At 26.5% G+C, this 22,465-nt stretch overlaps 1 protein-coding gene across 2 annotated transcripts; it reads left to right on the forward strand.

Annotated features, from left to right (window-relative positions):
• The first annotated feature begins 337 nt into the window (after positions 1–337).
• LOC107456344 (intraflagellar transport protein 27 homolog) lies at positions 338–17,351 on the forward strand. 2 transcript variants are annotated; one of them, XM_087168478.1, is made up of 7 exons: positions 338–611; positions 3,044–3,123; positions 3,206–3,265; positions 8,659–8,718; positions 9,600–9,717; positions 13,100–13,209; positions 17,188–17,351. In XM_087168478.1, the coding sequence occupies exons 1-7, from the start codon at positions 500–502 to the stop codon at positions 17,284–17,286; spliced, it is 639 nt and encodes a 212-aa protein (XP_087024604.1). In that variant the 5' UTR covers positions 338–499; the 3' UTR covers positions 17,287–17,351. The 2 variants fall into 2 exon arrangements, with proteins under 2 accessions (XP_087024604.1, XP_087024605.1); XM_087168479.1 differs by lacking the exon at positions 3,206–3,265 and having other exon boundaries at positions 354–611.
• The last annotated feature ends 5,114 nt before the right edge of the window (positions 17,352–22,465 follow it).

Raw genomic sequence — 22,465 nt, forward strand, 5'->3', positions numbered from 1 at the left:
TAACGCAAATACGCGGGATAGTTCCATCAAAAAGTCCTCCACGAAGAAAAATTTCTCCCAATACTTGATCCAGCAGGCGTTTTCTTGTCTTCTGGATTGGGTTCAAACTTACAAGGCTACGGAGTCGAACATTATTAGTCGTTAACCTGAAATTGGATTGGCTGTTCAACTATTGTTATAATATAAAATAAAATCCTCTCTTCTTATTAGAGAGCGCCTTTCTTTTCCCCCTTCCTTCTTCTCTCATCGGGATTTCATTACACGGAAACCCGCAGGTGCGTTTTATTTATCATCAATGCCGCTTCTAGCTTGCAAACAATATTTTAATATATACTTTTTAGAGATGGCAATGTTTGTTGCTAAGCAACTAAGTTTAGCTTTCTGTTTTGAATACATTTGGGTACGAATGTGCAGATTACCTTTCATTTGAGAAATAAACTATCATTGCTATGCAATGATTTGATTGTATTCAAGATTCAAATAAATTTAGTCAGTATTAATGACATGTTGTGATCGTCGAAAGTCTAATTCATATGAATTACGAAGTTCTTTGAGTGGCATAGTTCGCTTAAACATGCCTAACATCTTGCGTGCTAAGTGTATTGTGGTTGGTAAGAAAATAATAATAGAGCTTTTATCACTTTAAAAATGTTTTACTTTGTAGAATTTTATTAAGATCCAAGTCTTAATTTTTTTTAAAAATTTACCAGACCTGCAATTTAATAAGACACGACGTTAAAGATAATGTTTTTTGAAACTTTTAAAAACAGGATGGTGTTTATTTTTAATGATAGCTTGTAGAAATACAAAATCTGAGTTAAAATAAGTGTAATGTCCAAGGATGTACAATTATTATGTTCATTATAACTTGTGCTTATCATTAAATCCATTTTGAATGAAGGTTGGTTTTTATATTTACACAAAATATATTTTTGTTCTAAAATTTTTACTGTAGTTTATTGTGTTATATAGAGCATTACTAGTATATCTTGATTGCATCTATTTTTGAAATTAGCTCATTAAAGATTTATTTATGATATTTTAAATTAATTTTATTTTTATGTAAAAATTAGATCTACAAAGTTTAACAAAAGGAGTCTATAAGCTTTATAACCACATTATTTACCTCACTAAATACTAGAATTTTTTCATTAAGAACACATATATTTTTTTTTGATGAAAAACAAAAAATATCTTTAGTTCTTTATTAATATTAGAAGTAGTCTTGTATGCAAAATCAAATGCTGAAAAATGTACTTCAAGAAATAAAGAACATTATTGAAATAAGAAATTTAAAGAGACCGTAGTAAAATGTTTGTAATTAGTGAAAAGTATGGAAAATTTTTATAAAATAATGTTTTGATTTTTAGAAAAGTTTTATAGATACTTTAGTTTTTTCACAAGAAGTGCATGATTATGATATGCTTGTTATCATAGGAAAAATCTTGCTTTATTTTTAAGTTTTGAAATATTCACAAAAGTGGTTTTTTTTTAAACAAAAACATTTAAATTAAATGTTTTTTTAAATAAACATATTTAATAATAATCTTTAAAGTTCCATAAAAATCAAAGAATGTTAACTTAACTTTGCCGCAAAGGGTTTGAAAAAACCCAACCCGCTTGGGTTTTATCGAAAAAACCCAGGGAAAATTGGATTTTATTTGAAAAAACCCAGGAAAAATTGGTTTTTTCAATTATTGCTCATAAACTTTAAGTTTTACTGTGTACATATTTTCATTTATTAAAAAGTGTTGTATAAGCTTAAAAATAGAAATAAATCCGAAAAGTTATTTTAATTTTGTTATATGTATTTTATATTAAGTTTAAATAATGCAATACCACTAATACATATTTGAATCTTCTTTATTGTTTGGTACATAACGTTTCACAATTTTTAACTCAAGCATTATAAAATATAAATGCAGTAATATAAAAGGAACAAGTTTATTAATCTTTTTGTTTTCACACACATTTATTTACTATATTTCTTAAACTTATATTACCCTTTATAAAATTATCATCAGTAAATATTTATAATCAGTAAAAACTAAAATTTCATCTGACTTTTGACTTTAATAAAAAACTGAAATAAATATATAATGGTCTTCCATGTTTTTATAATAAGATTAAAAGAAATTGAAATTATATATAATTATAAAGAGTATCAGTTACTTCTTGTCCCAGTTTTTTTCAAATAATTTACCCTAGGAAAATGATTTCATTTTTAGATGAATAATTTTAAAAAGTTCTCTTATAAAAAGTTTCAGCTTATTTTTTTAAACCCAGAAAATAAAACTTTAAATTTGTTAATGTATCACTTAGTAAAAAAAAAAAAAAAAATTGTTTCTTTTAAATTTATTTAAACATATGAATTGATAATAATATTAATATATAAAACACGAATTATATTTGAAAAATTGATCCTTTCAGACTACATTATTTAAATTTCGATTTGATTTAATTACATTAAAATATTACTCTTTGAAAAAACCCACTTAAAGTTTTCAACAGTAAAAAATTATAGATTCAAGTTTCTTTTACTTTACAAATATTAAAAACTTAATCATATAAATCATGCAACTATATTACACAATTAGACAGATTGCACAATAAATTATATAAAATTAAATGTGCATCAATACGTTTTAATAATTTTTTTTTTTTGTTGAAAAAACCAACTTATCGTTCCAAGTGGGTTTTTTCAAGGTGGGCCCACTTGGCAAACCCTGTAACGGTCTTTTTATACTACCTCTTAAGCTTTCCCGAAAATATTTAAGAAAAAAAAACAGACATGTATTCTTAAATTACTTCTTGCTTGTGTAATTAAAATGGGTGTTTAATTGCCATATCATTAAAATGTTGTTCTGTGACTTTTTTTTAAGAAATTTTCCAACATCTAAATTATTTTTATACTATCTAAAAAATTTCAAAAGCTGTACACATATATATTCAGTTACATTTAGAATTTTCTTTTCTTGTTTCTTAAAAGCCCTATGATAATGATTCTAAAGTCTTTAAAATTTTTTAATGTACATATTACTAGGTGATCCAGCTGCGGGAAAATCTGCAGTACTTCACACATTTTTACACGACACTGATAAATTTCAGAAGAACTATGTAATGGTGGGTATTACTTACCACTTTTATGTATTCTACTTAGCAGTTTTGATGTATTCTATTGTGTAACCTTTTTTCCCCCTTCTAGACGTGTGGAATTGACATAAAAACTAAAAGAATAGCCATTCCCGATACAGATGATGCAGTTGTAAGTAGTTTATTTCTAATTTATGATATACACTTATAAATAAATAGTTGTATGTTCTTCATATATATTAAGATTTATTATCTGGAACGGTTGCTTTTACTGTAGAATGCAGCACGGCAGTTTTTTTATATGTTGTAAGTTTGCATATAGTGTATATTGTATTGTATTGCATATATTACAATGGTTTCATTAATTTAAAGTCATAATGAAAAATATTAACATTATAACAACAGATTTAAGCTTCCAATAATAATTTGTGAAAATACATATTCATACCTGCCAAGTCTCCTGTGAAAAGTAGAACTCCTGTATTTTTCTACTATCTCCTGTTATTCGTATATTCTCAAATTTCCCCGTGTTTGTTGAAGAAATTGAAAAAAAAAAAAGCTTGTTGAATGTCCACGAATGTTAAAAATACTTCTCTTATTCCTTAACAGATGGTGCTATTGCCAGTACTGCAGTATGTTGAATGTTAATAGTTTAAGTTGAACCGTGAAGGCTCAGGGGAGTTGGCCTTCCGATGAGGTGAACCGGGTTTGAATCTCAACGATTAGTGGTTGATATAAATTCCGCATCCAACTTGCACCGACCACAGTGCGAACGCGAAATGTCCTCAGTGATAGACGGATCACGGATAAGAGTCTCCTAACCTTCAAGCTAACCATGAAAGATTTTTCCCTCCATGTGACTCAAATGTGGGTTAGTTCCATCAAAAAAGTTTTCCATGAAGGCAAGTTTCTTCCAATACTTGATCCAGGAGCTCCCTTGTCTTCTGGATTGCGTTCAAAATTACAAGGCTACTAGATAAGTACTCATAAACCCAAAATTGGGTCGGCTGTTCAGCGACGGTTATAAAATAAAATAGTTAAAGTAATTATAAATAACGGTTTAAAAAATCTTCATTAGATTAAGATATATATACATATTTTTTACTTCTCTAAATTTAAGTGCTCATATTATTTAAAATTTTGACTTACATAATTACGCATGGTGTATCAAAATTTTACTTGTAACCTGAAAAGGTATGCATATTGAAACATTTTGCAATATTATCAATTTCTCATTTAAAATTCTGCTTCATTGCTTTGCAAAGGTTTAAAAATAAAATATTTTTGGTTTATGGATTTTGCTTTATGTAACGAAAGACAAATCTCGAGCTGCTTACCTACTCGACTTCTGGTTAGGCAGTTTACGACCGGAAGTTTTCGGAAATCCAAGGTCCAAAAGTTTCAAGAAATCATCGATCATATTTATGTATTATGTATTCTTGGAAAAATTTTATTTAGAAATATTAGAACTAGAATTAATACTTGGCATCTCTTTCATTTGTAAATATTTTGTCTGGTATAATAATAGTGATTAGACATAAAAGTAAACTTATGCATACTTATCAATCTAAATTATGCTGCAAATAATTTATTTAGAATTTCATATTTTGAAAATATCAATAATGCAAATTTATAAAGATATAAATTTTTCGAAATGCGTCATTAATGATTTTACTCACAAAATTTTCAGGATTTTTGAGTTGGGCTCACAATCACACCTGTACATGGTTGCTATATTTAGAGAGAACTTATGTTTTTGATTTAGCTTCTTTTGACTTTTTTATTACTATATGTTCTTTTTGTGCCCCATGCATACACGAGAATTAGTATTTCATTAGAGTAGCGAGAAAAGTTTGTTTTGCAAATTATAATTTAGTTTTAAGTTTCAAAGTTAGTAGTATATTGTTGACAAGGTAATCGGTGTTTTATAATGATTTTTTTCTAACTTTAAATTTTAAGTTTTTATTACCTCTCAAACCACATCTTTACTATCTTATTCACCATTTCTGTTTATTATTCTGATCTGTCTTCACTATTTTTACTGTCTTTTTATTATTCACTGTCGACACATCGAAATAAATGACCTCAAAATACACTGGATACAGTAGCACTGAATTATTAGTGGCAAAGAGTCTGCAGTGCTTTATGATGTAGGAAACATCATTAGAGTAGCGAGAAAAAGTTTGTTTTGCAAATTATAATTTAGTTTTAAGTTTCAAAGTTAGTATATTGTTGACAAGGTAATCGGTGTTTTATAATGATTTTTTTCTAACTTTAAATTTTAAGTTTTTATTACCTCTCAAACCACATCTTTACTATCTTACTCACCATTTCTGTTTATTATTCTGATCTGTCTTCACTATTTTTACTGTCTTTTTATTATTCACTGTCGACACATTGAAATAAATGACCTCAAAATACACTGGATACAGTAGCACTGAATTATTAGTGGCAAAGAGTCTGCAGTGCTTTATGATGTAGGAAACATCATTAGAGTAGCGAGAAAAAGTTTGTTTTGCAAATTATAATTTAGTTTTAAGTTTCAAAGTTAGTATATTGTTGACAAGGTAATCGGTGTTTTATAATGATTTTTTTCTAACTTTAAATTTTAAGTTTTTATTACCTCTCAAACCACATCTTTACTATCTTATTCACCATTTCTGTTTATTATTCTGATCTGTCTTCACTATTTTTACTGTCTTTTTATTATTCACTGTCGACGCATTGAAATAAATGACCTCAAAATACACTGGATACAGTAGCACTGAATTATTAGTGGCAAAGAGTCTGCAGTGCTTTATGATATAGGAAGCATCATTAGAGTAGCGAGAAAAAGTTTGTTTTGCAAATTATAATTTAGTTTTAAGTTTCAAAGTTAGTATATTGTTGACAAGGTAATAGGTGTTTTGTAACGATTTTTTTTCTAACTTTAAATTTTAAGTTTTTATTACCTCTCAAACCACATCTTTACTGTCTTATTCCCCATTTCTGTTTATTATTCTGATCTGTCTTCACTATTTTTACTGTCTTTTTATTATTCACTGTCGACACATTGAAATAAATGACCCCAAAATACACTGGATACAGTAGCACTGAATTATTAGTGGCAAAGAGTCTGCAGTGCTTTATGATGTAGGAAACAACATCCATAATTGACTAATAAATAAAAACTATTAATTCTTTAACTCATTTATTATTAAATATTTATATCAGGTAAACTCCTCTGCGGCAGAATTTTTTTGGACTTTCTGCAGCAATCTTCCCTAGCACTAATATTTTGCTTTAAGATACTTTTAATCATAGCAATTATTTATTACTACAACTAATAATTACTAGTTTCTGTTACTTTAGTAACAGGAACTTTGTGTTTACAGAAGAAAGTATAAAATATAAATGTATAAAAAATTTTAATTGTAAAAGTAATATTTTTTAATTCTAATATCATAGTCGATATTCTCGCATTTTGTAGGCGGAAAAATACGAGAATTATTTCCTCTTTCGAATTTTGTAAATCATCGCACAAATTAAAGTTTGTAAATAAATGAAATGATAATAAATTAAAATATGTACATGAGTTAAAAATCGTAAATTCCGTGCAGTAACTCCCAAAATAAAGATCACGAATCACGTGAATAGGACTCTTTAAAAAAGAGATACTCAAATAAGTGTATGTCGAATATGGTGTTCTTTAAAGAAAAAAAAAGGGCAAAACATCATTTCTAGAGCAAACTATCTTTAAAACTTTTGCGATTTCTGAATTTTTTATTTTATATTATTAATTTAAAGTTCTAGCTCGTTACCAATTTTTTAAAAATTCTTCACATGAGAATAGAAAAATCATGATACGCAAGAAAGACTTCGTTAAAAAATAATTCTACAGAAAAAAAAAAATTTTTTTTCGAAAAATTCTGCAGAAAGGAAAATTAAAATTTTTTCCTTCCCAAACGAAAAATCTTTCTGCAAAAAACTCTGTAGCTTTCTGCGACAATATCGCCACAATTCTGCCACAGGGATAATATCTAAATCTCTAGCTATTATTTTTATTCCAATTTTTTTTAATTATAATAGTTTCAACTAAAAAAAAATAATAATAAATTGCAGTTGTGTCTAATTCTATTTTCCTCTACTCATTTGGTGACTTACAGGAAACTAACTTTTTTCATTTTTTTGATTTACCAACCAAAAAAAGCAGGTTTCTCCCTTGTTTCTCCATGAGAAAACGGTGTATGGAAGAAAAATTTCAATATAAACCCTCCTAAATCCGAAATGCCTAGTTGGTTAAAAAATTTTTATGTGTTTATATCAGAGTTTTCCCTAAGAATAAAAAAGGGCACTCATTCGACATCGTAAATATTTATCAAAATGTGTAATATTATGTAATAATTGAATTTGATCTTTAACTATTTTTAAATTACCCTCTTATACTATTTATGTGTTATTTCAAAAAATGACTCTCTCTCATTATCAGAATAAGAGAAAAATTTATAGTTTATAAAAACAATTAAAGGCGTACTAATAGACAATCTCTGGGCATAAATTTTTTTCAAAAAAAGTAAACTAAAAAAATATTAATGGATAAACAACTTTAAAATTTTATATGTAATTTAAACTGAAAATTATGAGAAAATAAACATTAGATGTTGCATTTTTTTTAAAGAAAAGTTATTTATTTAAAAAAAAAATTAAAACCATTAAAAAAATTTATTAATATCCCCCCCCCTGAAAAAAGAGAGTTGAAAATAATCCTAGCAAAGTTAATATTTGTTACAGTAATCAGAATTAAACGTATAATCACAGATAATTTTACCAGTGTGCAATTATTACTTAAACTGTGAATTATTTTTTTAAAATAGAATATGAATAAAAAGGCAGTGTTTTTTAAGGGATTGGCGGCTTTTTTTTTACAGAAAGGATGAAGAGGGTGGATTTATAGGGATCAAAGGGCGTATCGTCCGACTAAAAACGTTTGGGAAGAACACTGTTTATATATAAGGTAATTAAGAATACCTTATATTTAATAAACTAATTGAATTTTAAATCAATATTAATTCCGTATACAGGAAATAATATTATTGATATTTTTATTCTCATGCTTTTTAGGCTCTATATATAAAATTTTTCAATAAACTATTTAAAATATATTTGTAAAGATGATCATGGATACATATTATTTCAGCATTATTTTGTTCGAAACCAAAAGAAAGAGACAATTACATGGAAAACAATAATATGCTTTCGATGTTTTTTGTGTAAGAATTTATTTTCAGATCTCGGTTAATGCTTTTTAGTAAAATCTTAAGTTTTAGTTTCTCTTTTATATTGAAATAAATATTTAAAAATGTTATGCCTGTTGTTTTCATATTTTATAGGTAAATCTAAAATTTTATATATTAATCTTTAGTTTAGTGCTGTTGTATACATTTCGATTCTTTAATCTACTGTATTTCTCTATTTCTTTTTGAAATCCAATAGTGATTTTATTTATAAAATCCTAATGATAAAATAAAACTTATTTGACCCAAAAAGTATTTTAAAACTATATAAGAAATATTCAATCTATTTTAGGAGCTTCTAATAATTGATTCTTCTGGAAAAGATACATATTTAGACATCCAAACACAAATGGTAAGTTCTTAAACAATGTTACAACATTAAAAAAAGTATAACTTGATAAATGATCTTGCTTTTGATTTTAATGTTTAATACAAATATTACAATGTATTAAAAATAAGCTTTTTTATTCACTTAATTTTGAAAAAAATTTATGACCGTTTTATATTTAAATAATAGAAAAACAAATTTCTATTTTTTAAAGGTAAAACAAAAGAAAATCTTTTTCCCTGATTATTTCAGGTGAAAAAAATTAGAAAACTTTTACTGTTTCTCTAGAAATATTTTTTATTATTATTTATAGTGTATCTACCACTACAAAAATACAATTCCAATTCACTAGTACATAAGACATCTTAACTCAATTCTATGATGGGGTACCTTTACTTAGAAGAAGGTTGACATTGTTGATAACTCTCCCCACATTGGTGACCTTGGGACATGATGTGAACATTCCTACCTTGACAGAAACTTCCACTTCGATTTGAACATACCTACTTTGATGGATGGTCCACATTGAAAAGTTGACTTGCTACTTGTGACTGCAACATTACCCACCTCCTCGCACTGTTGCTACTCAGTTTCGATCACACACAACATCAGCTCTCACGATCAGCGCTCAAAAGTACGGTGATCTTAATACATCTCTCCCAGTTTCTCACAAAACAGCAATGAATAAACTTGAAATATCCGTTCATCGAATTCTGTCACAGATAAAATTCGGGAGGGGGAGTACTGTAGTGTATTTACTACTACAAAAATACAATTCCAATTCACTAGTATATAGGACATACTAACTCGATTCTATGTTTGGGTACCTTTTTATAGATGATGGTTGACATGGTTGATTACAGCTCTCCCCACATTATTATTTAAAATTGTTTTGTTATTTTTAGTGGCAACATCCTTCTGTGGTATGTGTTGTGTATGACATCACGAATGAAAATTCATTTAATAGCTGTTCCAAATGGTTAGACTTAGTAAGAAACACTGGACGTTACATGACAGTACCAGGTTTGTCATTAATTTGTGCTTTTAATAATCACATTATTAAGTCATACTTAATGTGTTGCATTATCATCGATTTATGCATATTTTGGTGTCTTTTGTCAGTTTTATTTAGCATTTGAAAATGTGTTTTAGGATATATTTCATCTTAAAATAATTTAACTAACTTCCAGTACCCTTTAGAGTCCTCTTAAAAAAAGAATTTTTCTTCCTTCATATTAATTTACAGAAAATAACGTATTCAAAATTTCCTTATTTGTTCCATAACTAAATAACATTTTTGAATGGTTTTTGTTTAATTTTGGATTATAACATAACATTTTGTTATATAATTTTGAATTACTTTCGTTTTATTCCATGATAATATTTATAGATTCTTGAACTTTTTGACTGTGTTTTAGAACTGTATAATAAACATTAAAAGCCTAATAATGAAGAAAAATAAAAAATACCCTTTTTTCTTAAGACTTCAGAATAGTTTGAATTATTACTAAAGACTAAATTTGTGGCATTACATCGTAAAATTTCAATAAGAACTATAAGAAAAAAATTATCCTGTCTGAATTTATGGATGCACTTCTTGTATTAAAATTGCAAATGTTTTCATAAAACATACATGTTGTTCAAAAGTATAATGGTGTTAGTTTTAGAAGAAATGTAAAGAGGATAGAAACACACATTACTATGCGTAATATTGTTATTGTTGTCTTTCACTTCAAACAGCTATAATTGAAATGATTATTCACACTCAGGGTTGGGTTTTTGACGTCAAAAAGTGGTTTTTGACATGACAAGGGTATAATACTGGTTTAAACCGTCAAAAACCCATCAAAAATGTCAAAAACTGAAGTATGCCAAGAAAATATATAAACTTCAAAACTACCAACAGTTGCCATGCATTATATTGTAATTTAATTATACTATAGGTAATCAGCAGGTTTTAAAATATTTTTTAATTAAAATTAAGGTAAAATAACAGATTTAAAATCTCAGAAATTTATATTCAAATGCATGTGCAGAAAAATTTTGCACAAAAATTGTTTAAATATTTATATTTAAAATTTTTTTTCTTCTTTTTGATACTTAAGAAAATTAAAAGTTTATTACTATGCATTTTTGACATATAAGGAACATATAACTAATATTTATAAGTAGCCCCCGGATTTTGATGACCTAAAAAATCTCAACTAATGTCCTTAAAAATGCCCTTAAAAAGTGCAAAAAATGACCTTAAAAATGCTCTAAAAATCCGAAAATTGCGCTAAAAATGCCTTATGACATGACTTAAATAAAGTAAAAATATCGAACTAAAACAATGTTTTACTCTTTAAAATTATGAGTCATTTCAAAAACTATAAAGCAATGCAATACTTGTTCTACGTTCATTAAAGTTTGAAAAATATGTTTTATATCCTAAAATAACAAAAAAAAGGAAAATGTATTGACACCGAAACATTTTCATTTTGTATCGAAACTTTAATGAATATAATATTACTAACTATCTAATAATATTACTAACTATCAGAATTATATTGGATTATTAAATGTTCTTCGATATTTTGAAATGTAAACGAGCGTGTTTTGTCTGAAAGTAAATTTTTATAACTGGAGAAGCTTCTTCTGATGTTAATGGTGCGTACTTGAAAAAGACGGTCTCACTTACTGACAATTCTTCTCCAATTTGAAAAGTTGTTGCTTCACCTGTTAGTATCCTAGAGATTTTCTTCATTGTTTGGAAGCCAGTGTTCTTCTCCAAAACTTTGTTCAATCTAGCTGCTACACTTTGTCCTATTTTTCCCCTTGCTTTTTGCAACACTCGACTCACTACATCAATATAATTTATTGCATCGCTAAGTTCCAGTTCTTGTTTCTCCAAGCTTGTAATTGTTGAGGACACAATAGCAAAGTTAGACTTGATAAATGCTAAATTTCCTTCGATTTTATCAGATTTTTCTTCTGAATCAAAACTACTGACGATAGACTTCACTATCTTAAAATTTTCACTGTAGTATACGCATGCATCCAACCAGGTACCCCATCGTGTGATTACTGGTTTAGGGGGCAAAGCTGACTAGGATCAAATGTTTTGAAACATTCTTTGAGAGTTACAATATGAAATGTAAAATTATGAGACAAATTTTGCATTTCATGTAATAAAAATACCCCAAAAAATAATAAAAAATTTGAAAAAATTAACAAAAACCTTAAAAAAATGCTTTAAAATGCAAAATACGCCACAAAATTTAAAAAAAATGCCCTATAAATCTAAAAAAATGCTCTAAAGGTCAAAAAATGTCCGAAAATGCAAAAAAATGCAAATGTCATCAAAATCCGGGCTTTATTTATAAGGAACTTACAAGTTATGTTGTATAAATACAAACTTGATACAAGTGTATAAAAGTTTTTTTTTTAATGTTATACCGAATATCTTTATTATCCAATATGTTAATTTGAATTTAAAAGTAGTTATATTTATGAATAATGATAAATATAATTCATATTGTTTATTATATTTATTTATAATTATTACACTTATCATTTTAAAACAATTTTTATCTCTTAATTTTTTTTTCGTCACTTGTATTAAGAATACAAATAATGCATATCTTGAAAGCAAGAAGTAATTATTCAACAGCTGAATATTTAGATATTCAACAAAACTATATCGTATTCAGCAAAATGAAATTCACAAGTATTTGGATAAACTAAATTTTCAGCATAGTAAATGAATAGGCTGAATATACTGTAAATCGATACTAACTACTCTGTGTATTTAACAGAAAGCACTTAAATTTGTATTGTCTTATGTTAAAAAGATTATTAAGAAGATTTAAAAGACTATTAAAAAGATTTTTCTTTAAAAGAAGATGTCTAATGTACAAAACTGCTAATGTTTATCTTTAAAAATGTCTAATTTTTAGTATAATCTATACTATGCACTAAATTTGGTTATAAATAAATTTCTTAATAATATCACTGCAGATTTTCAATAACACATGAAAATGAATTCATAATATTACAAAAGATGTGAGTTTTCAAAAGTACAAGATTTTGGTTACTATTCAAAATATAAGTGTTTCTTCAAAATTTAAAATTTATTTTTTCTCGAACATATTTAGAAACACTACCCTTTAAAAAATATATAAATTTTATGTATTAATTAAATTTCACATATGAATATAGGTTTTTGACATTTTCGACATTTTTGACAGTGAGGTTTTTGACGTGACGGTTTAAACTGTTACATGTCAAAAACCTGCCAACCCTGTTCACACTATATTCTGAATTACCAATATTGTGTATATTACATTTTTAGCATAATTTAATAACATCACAATCTTTTAACATAGCAATTTTACTTAAAACCTTTATTTTACTTATCTTTAAGGTGTATTAATTGGAGCAAAATCTGATTTAAAAGAGAGAAGAGCAGTTAAAGCAAGCATTGCTCAAGATTACTCTAGAAAAAATAATTTACAGTATTTTGAGTGTTCATCTGTAAGTAATTTTTAGGTATTTTCAAAATGTACTTAATTCTTCATTATCTACACAAAAAACATAGATAATTTATATTCGTCTCGATGTGTTAGAATAATAAACTAAAAATTTTAAAAATCATATTTTTGAATTAGATCAAATAAGAGGAAATAATTTTATTTTTGTCAATGCAAAACATTGAATTCATAACTTTCGAAAGACACAGAGGGAATTTCTGTGGTTGTGAAAATAATGGGTCCAACAATAAAAATATTCTCTCTTTTTTTTATCTACTTGAGAAATATAAAATAAAGTAAAATTTAAAATAGCAGCAGACTAGCTAGTTTAAAAGCATTCAAAAACTGTTTTTGACAGTGGGCTTTCTTTTGTGATAAATTCTGTCCATAACTGTCATGTACTTTCATTAGACGTAGAGCTTCAATATAAATTTGGGAACTATAGTTAGTCAAAATTTTGATTGTGGTGTTAAATTCTGCTTGTAGCAGACAGGATACATAAGCACTCTAGTATATAAGAGGTCTAAATTTTGATTGATAATTATTCTGTACTCAAGAAAGCTATTTTAAAAGTAGTTGAAATTTGACTATAGATTTTATTTTGTTTGTAGCAGTCAGGAAACATTTGAAACCTGAATTGTCATCAGACATATAACTGAATTGTCTTCAGACAGTGGAGATTCAGGAACTATAATTAGTCAAAATTTTGAGAGTGGAGATTAATTCTGCTTGCAGCATATAGGATACTATTGAAACTTGTATTGTCATCACAGCTCTAGATCAGATTTAAAAATTCTAGTTAGTAGGAAAATAGTTGAAATTTTGATGGGTGATAATTCTGCAGCAGCAAGGAAAATTAGTTTAAAAGTAATCAAAATTTTGTTCGACAGTAGATTATCTTTTGCTATAAATTCTGTTTATTACAGCCAGAAAACAATTGCAGCTGGCATTGTTAATAGGCATAAATTTTCAGTACAGATTGAAGTGCTCCAGCTAGTTGGAAAGTTATCAAAATTTTGATTGCAAGTTTCAACCTTTATTGACACAATAGCAAGTTAATAAAAATGCAGCAGCATATCGTTATTTTATTAGTTGTGATGTTTTTATCAAAATTTTGTCCATGCATTTCTTTTACTTAGATTGTTATTTTCTAGTACATTTTCTTGTAATTGACCTTTGGTACAGTAGATAAGTTTTTTGCTTAAATTGATCTTATTTTCTCTTTCAAACTATAAAAATTGTATGTAATCCTAAATTGTAAAAATTTAATTTCTTTAAAATGTTTTATCTTTTGCTACATGTTTTTTAAATTTAGACAAATAACAAATGAAAGTGTTAGGCCTTATTAGGATGGTAGATTAAAATTCGTTTGATGTACATTAAAAATAAGAACGTAAAGTTAAACAATGAAAATTCTTAATTAATCTTAAAAAGTTTTTTTTAAAATTTTTATTTTAATTTCAAAATTTTTAATATTTTAAGAACTCTAGCAATACAAGGATAGAGAAAATCTGCCCAGTATTTCTGTAACTAATGTTATAAACATTAAAGTGTTTGGTTTTGCCTATACAGGGTTCCCACTCAATTTTTCAAAAAAATTCAAGGACTTTCAAGGACCTATTCGGTATTAGTTATATGCCAAATTTTACAATTACGTAGAAGCAGAAATTGTATATATTTAAAGCACAATGCTTATTCAACAACAAAAAAATATTTATTAAATTTATCACCTAATAATACAAATGGTTGATAGTTACATGGCTGTTTCAAATCACTTTAAAAAATTCCAACTGATAAATAAAAAAAAATCCAATTGACATACGAACGATACTAGCCAACATTTAAAAACTACCTTCATTGAAACTCTTCATGAAAAATGTAATGAAGTGAATTAGAATTAATAAATAATGCATATTACTTTAAACAAGCATAGTAAATAATTGATAAAGTTTGTGTGATTGTACGGTTATTAAAATATAAATACTTTTTATTTAATATGTTAGATCAAATTTTAGGTTACAGGAAATGCATATAATTAGATAAAATATCAAAATATATCCTGTTTCAATTTTAAAAACAAATTATCTATTTTGTTACTTTAGAATATCAGTAATGTATTTCGAACATAATAAAATCTTTTGTATTGTATGAAATATTTTACAGATAACTAAGACTTACCAAGCTTAATTTTCTTTAAAATATATCCTTAAAATGTGAAGCGTGATTATTAAAATTTTGTGAATATGCGTAATTTTCACTGAGCATAATTTTTAAATCGCATTTATACAAATCTAAATATACAATATGTAAATTCAAATTATAAGAAAGGTGAAGTACGTCTCGAAGATTGCGTAAATTACGTATCACAATGTGTGATTTGTAAATTGAAACTATGTGTGATTCTTAAATCATTTTGATGAGAATTGGGAGTGGTAATTCTTAAATCTCTCTTTTGTGAATTGCAATGCGTGATTTGTATACTGGAATAAGAACTGTGAGGCATGATTCTGAAATTACTTAAATACGTATCACGTTATATGATTCAGAAATAACTTTAATTGAAATCATGATGTGTGATTGATAAATCACTTTAATGTGAATCATGATGTATGATTTATAAAATACCTTAATACGAATCCTGATGAGTAATTTGCAAGTAACTTTAAAGTAATATTCGACATGTGAGTCATTAATCACTTTAATTTAAATCTCAATTCGTAGAACATTTTATATGAATTCCAATTCATAAATCAAGAATCAGTTTAATGTAAATCACGATGTTTATTCATATTCAATGAAACCTGTAGAACTAAATTATATTTATTAGCAGTAAAAACTAAAGGTAAAAATTTGATTATAAATGATAAAAAATTAATTATCCTTCGTACATAAATTAAAAGAACAAGTAGGATAACAATATTAACCTGTCGTTATAATGAAGTTAACACATTGAACATATTTCTAAATCGATTAAACACTACATATCATTCGAAAACTATGACTACAAAACCAAAAATTTGCTAGAAATTTCAGCTTTTAAAACATCAGAGATGAACAATAATCTGGTGTGGAAAATGTAGGAGAGAAAAGCTTTGCATTTTCTGTAACCCCTTTTCACTTCAAGCATTAAAAATTGCATCTAACAGAATTTCTATAATCTTCCTTTGAATTTATTTATTTTTTTTTACTGGTTTTTTGTAAGAAAGATTAGTGTTAATTTAAATCCTAAAAAATCAAGTACCCTAAAGGTCTGGTTTATTAGGACAAGCGCCTTATCTGGGCGTCAGCGGAAAGTTGGCGTAGAGCTGACGCCAAAAAAAATACTTCTGTTATTGGCGTAGAGCTGACACCAAAAAAATACTTTTTTGTTAGCTCAGCGTGAGCAGTCGGTCAAACGCAGACATTATCTCTCATTGCGCATGCGTTAATAACGTAAACAAATATTTATTTTGAATTTGTATTGATTTTGTTTTTCTCGATCAGTGTTTTAGAGAACAAATAATGACTTTGTCTTAGAAAAAACACAATATAGCTGAGCTTAATGAAGAGTGCTATGTTTAATGTCAAAATCAAAATCTTGGCTGATTTCAATGTGCTGTTGGTTGTTGTCCGCCATTGCTTCTGTGGTTAACGTCACGTTGTAATCCAACTGCAGTTGAGTTGGACGGCAATTGTAGTTCAAGATGAGCGTTCGATGACGTATACTATCAAACTCACAAATGGTCCAATCAGAGGTTAGCGCTGGTTTCCAGTTGACGGCGTCCTGTCCTAAGAAACCAGGCCTTTAGGCAGAATTCAAGGACTTTTTAGGCCCCTGATTTTTTTCAACTAAATTCAAGGACTTTCAAGTACCGTGGGAACCCTGCTATAGCTCTCCTAACACATTTAAGTTCGAAATTTTTTTCTTTTCTATAAATGTCAACGATGTTACGAGTTTTGTAGTGCGAAATTTTTTAAAATTATATACTTTTTTCTATTGCAGAGGGAAAACAAAGGAGTCGAAGAACCTTTTTTCTACTTAGCAAATGAATGGCACAAAACTTATTTAGAAAAAACAGATTACTTTAAATCTATTGTATAATTGATATTTTATTTTTAAATTGTAAATGTTTTAATGAATGCTGAATAAAATTTTTTTTTTGCTCACTGCTGTGCTTAAATTAATGAAGGAAAAAAAACTAACATTTAAAATACAGTACAACTTTTTTTAATAAATTTATACGTTTTAATAAATTTAATTTCATCTAGAAAAAACAAGTATAAATTTAACTCCTTTTCATGCATCTCAAATTTAATTCACTCATTATTTTTGATCATGGAGTTTTTTTTTATTATTTATCACTTCCACTTGTGTATGAAAATGTATGTAATTCAAAGTTATTTTAAATATTTTCTCCGGTTGGCTGACTACAATTAATTTAAAATTTGACTGTTTATAGTTATATTCTGATCAATATAGTACAATTTAGCAATAATTAGAGTTTTTCAACATGAAATCTAATTTTTTATTAAACTTTTAATTTTATAAAAAGCAAATTTCTAGCAAAAATAACCTCATAACTAAATTATTTTGAATCTAACAGGTTAACTATGAGCCTTTTCATTTATAGATAAGAATATTTATATTATAATATTTTCGTAAGATTATTATTATTTTTTTTTTAAATGAGCTGGCGATATATATCTATTAAATGTAGTGTGTCTATTGCATACCTGCCAACTTTTAATCCTTTCGAGGACGATTTTCCCCAGTGGTAGTAAAATGGAATTTAAATTACAATTTCAGGCAGAAACATAGGTTATATTTTGACAAAGCTTATGCAGACTACCATGTCAGTACTACATATTAATATATATGCTTAATTTTTTTAAAAATAATGGTTGTCAAAAATTTTATAAATTAAGTTTATAAATGCAAAGAATATATAGAAAGTATACATTTTACTACCACTTTAAATAAAGAAATAAAATTTTATGCCAAATGCGTAAAAGTTGGCAGGTATGCTATTGTACAACTTAAATTAAGGAGAAAACTAAAGCAATAAAATTTTATGTAACATTTTATTTACAGTGAAATTTAAGATATAATACAAGTAAATGTGGTACAAAAATAATTTTTATTTACAAAGGTAATGAGAAGTATAAAGCTAAGACTAAATTCATGTAAATGACACTTCATAATAAATTTGGTGCATTACAAATATTTGAACACATCAACCACTTGTTTATTATTTAAAAAAAGGAACATCTTTGGCTGGCTTTAATGTAAAATATCACTTAGAAATACTGTATGAAAGTCAGCAGTGTGAAATAAATGATTAAGTATAAAAATTGAGAAAGTAGGGATTTGTTGAAGAAACCATTCAGTTAAGAAAAATAATCATTAAAAGTTATACAGATAAAACAACTTGTGGCACATTTAAAACATAAAATTCACACATAAAAAACCAAATAAAAAGTTTATGGCAACTTTGTAAAGTTAAAATGACTATACCTACAGAAAATAACATAAATCTTATCACCGATCGAACAAACATCCCAAATTCATCGAAGTTTAATAATGTATATGTTCTGTCTGTTTTTATAAGAAATATATTTTATTTTTTTTGTAAAAATGTAAATAGGATTCATAAGCATACTGGTTCTTAAATGATTAAACATTTAAAATTGTAAAAATATGATAGAAAAATTAATTTAATTCTTAAGCAAATCAGTATCTTAACGTGTAAATGTTTTGTTTTCTAAAAAAAAAAAAAAAAAAAATCCAAATTAAAATTTTAAACACATGATTATTGAATGATTATGTACTTAGAATTGTATACAAATGATAGAATAACTATTTTTTTTTATGACTTTACTGGTATATATGATTACTACACCACACCTCTGCTAATGTTGAATTGGTAGAAATGTATTATCATAGTCAGAGTTTATAAGATTTCCCAATTTAAAGACTTGAAAATTTCCATGTAGAACTCAATGTTTTTCACCAGGCCCAATGGAGTCTATTTATTTTAAACATGTTCATAGATATTCTGTTCTCGTTAATAATTTTAGCACAATCTAAATTTTGAGTAAAAGTTTTTTTTCAAAACATGTTTTCTTAATAAAATTATCTGTCAATAATTTTTATTTAATGATATGGATTCAGAACCGCAATGTTAAGATACTAAGCTAGAAAGTTTAATTTGGAATCTGAGTTTCTACATTGAGATTGTTTCTATAATTTGATTTCACATATAAGGGAGGTAATCAGATCTGAAGTAACCAAAAGTTTACAATTTCAATTAGCTGCGGCAAGAAAAGAAATTGCCTTGTTTTATTTATTTTAAAGATAATTACGTAACTTTTCATTATTTAGTAAGATAACTGCAAATACAAAAAGTTTTGATCAAATAGGAATTTTATTAAATAAGTTATATGCATAGTTGCCAACATGGATAGGAAAATAATCCAGTAGATTTTACGAAATAATATAAATTGCATGACGATTGTTGCATAATGTACTAAATATTTTATAGACAAGGAATTTTATGGTCATTAAAATAGAAAAATTGCAATATTTTCCAGTTATGATTGACCTTAAATGTACTTGAAAGTAATAGAAAATAATTTGAATAGTAATAGGAATTTAATTGATCAAAGAAAGTTAATTTAAATTAATTTAATTAGTTAATTAGTTTTAAAATTATTTTAATAGAGAATTCTGCATAATAAACTGAACATTTTAGTACAAAAAAAAAAGTTTTAAACTGATTTCTATAGATGAGGATTGCTTCATGATGTATTAATAATACTTATTTAAATATTCAAATAAACAATCAATGAAAAAATTATATTTCAATAGGTATTTTTTTTTTTAGGAAACTTACTCAATTTTAGGGAATTTTCTAAAATGTTAAAAAACCAGGAAAATTTTTATTAAACCAGTAGAAACTGGCAAAATCCAGTAGTGTAGGCAACTATGTTTTTGAGTTTAAGCCAAGTCAGGTATGTAAAAGCAATATCAAAAATTATTTTGTGGGTCCTCAAAGTTTGGGCTTCCACAGTTTTATTTGGAATGAAAAACAGATTGTGATACTTATTAAGATATCATTTATAAAATTTTTGGCAAACTTGGCATACAGTAAAGTAAATAACAAATTTGAGCACCTTTTAACTTCTTAGTAAACTAAGCTAAATTCAGTAACAAGAAAAACATTTATAAGTAAAGCAATTATGGACATATGTACAAAATGTTGAAGGCAAAAAGTTGTTGGTAAGATTGGATTAGAAAACAGTTTACGGTAAGAAATATTTAGCATGCATGTTTTCAGCAGTTTTAAAATTTACTTACATAGAGTCAACAGGCACTTATATTTTGAAAAATATAATTTAAACTAAACATTTACACATCTTTATCAAACAACTCATAGCCAATTTTACAAAAACAAAAGAAAGAAAAAACAATTTGTTCTTTATAGAATTTGAATTCAAAATAATTCTCCAAAAATAATTATAAGTACAGGAATAAAAAGATTAAAAACATTAGGAATGATGTGTTAATTCTAAACTGTTACAAAATAGTATTGGAATGTTAACATTTACTAACAAGGAAGGTACAGGAACTGCCATTTGTAAACAATTTGACTATTTTGGTTTGGTTATGGTAAATTGTTAAAAATTTACAACTAAGTTGTCGTCAAATATACAATTGTTAGGATCATTTCAAAAATTTTTTAAAAACAAGCAAATAACTGAAAGAGTTTCCATATTGAACAATTGCTGATCTCAATCATCTATGAGTTGAAATAGGAGTTAAAGCAAATAATATATCGAATAACATTTTGCAAAGGAAGAGCTTCAGATATTAATATACATGTCACATAAAAAGCTTCAATTAAAATTACATTTAATTTTACAATATGTTATTCTTTTCTGTAAATCCTTTTCTTAATTTATTATTGAAAACGAAACTCTTTCTCACACTTTTAAATTCACATTCTGCCCTTTAATCTATTTTTGGCTCAAGTATGCATTAATTAAAAGTAAGGCATTTCCCCCTTTGCTCTTTGTCGGAATCGCGCAACCTATTTTACAAACCAAAAATAAGTAATAAGATTTCCCTTATTAATTAAAATGAAACATTTTACTGATTTACTTTGCAAGATTTTCCCTAACTTATATTGAGGAGCACAACATCTCGTGACCAATTTGAAGAACGTTCTCTGTCTAACAATTAATAAATAAATTTTGTACCCTCCTTCCCTGCCTAAGACCTGTTTTAATCTTTTCACTTGGCAACGACGTTATATACATAAATCAAAAGTTGATTTTTAGAAGAAAGTTAAAATTATAAAAAAATGCGCTGAAATTTTTTTGTTAAAAATTAAAACATTTTTCTTACTATAAATTAAAATAAAACCCCACAAATATCTTTTTTTTTGTAAAAGTATTTTAATAAAAGTAGGTGAAAATTACGCAAAATTAGAAAGCTAATTTTAATATAGTACTTATTGAAATCATTTTAATAAAAAACATACTTAAATAAAGCAAACATGAATTGGAGACTTATTGGCTGCGTAATTGTTTTTAAAAGACTATAATTGGGTAGGTAACCAAATATTTAAACAAAAAATAAGCCCCTCTGAAGCACCCCAAAAATATTTGTCAACTCTTTATTTAAAAAAAATATATAAGGGGATATTTCCTATTGTGATCTGTCGCAGCAATTACAATCGCCAATGTACTAAATAATCTTGAAATTTTTAAATTTTTTTTTATTCGTGCGCACATCCTAATATTATTATTGTAGTTGAATAAATTGTGAAAACATTGAATAAAATAATGCGAATAGAAAAGCCTTTAAAAAACGAAAATAAGCACCTTTAAGTACTTTTTAAAAACACTATGCACCCTGTATAACTTAATGCTACTTTAAAACCACTTGTAACTTCATTAAAAGGCAATTCTGATACTTTCCTTGTAAGTGAAAAAGACTAGTGATAAAAAATAGTTTACCCAATTCTAATATAAAATACACGACATTCAATTCAGTAATGGCAGAATAAAATAAGTTTTGTACAATATAATAAAATTTCATTCAAAAGGAATGAAAGTGTAAACCAGACTTAATTTGAAGGATTAAATAAAGGAATAAACACTAATATTCAAAATGTTTACTCAAAAATGTAAAAAGTTCATTAATTAGGGCTACTTTTAAACAGGCAGAATATTATTACAAATCTAACATATAAAAGCAAGTATATCTAAACTGTTAT

Source organism: Parasteatoda tepidariorum, chromosome 7, assembly GCF_982258835.1.
Source record: "Parasteatoda tepidariorum strain Cologne lab strain chromosome 7, Ptep-v5.0, whole genome shotgun sequence".
Classification (NCBI taxonomy): domain Eukaryota; kingdom Metazoa; phylum Arthropoda; class Arachnida; order Araneae; family Theridiidae; genus Parasteatoda; species Parasteatoda tepidariorum.

What these genes read in the sequence shown, in the direction of transcription:
- LOC107456344 (XM_087168478.1), top strand. Translation starts at nt 500, where the DNA reads ATGACATGTTGTGATCGTCGAAAGTCTAATTCATATGAATTACGAAGT. An exon ending in TAGACATCCAAACACAAATG is followed by an intron (nt 8,719 to 9,599) that starts GTAAGTTCTTAA and finishes TGTTATTTTTAG; the next exon opens with TGGCAACATCCTTCTGTGGT. An exon ending in AGTATTTTGAGTGTTCATCT is followed by an intron (nt 13,210 to 17,187) that starts GTAAGTAATTTT and finishes TTTCTATTGCAG; the next exon opens with AGGGAAAACAAAGGAGTCGA.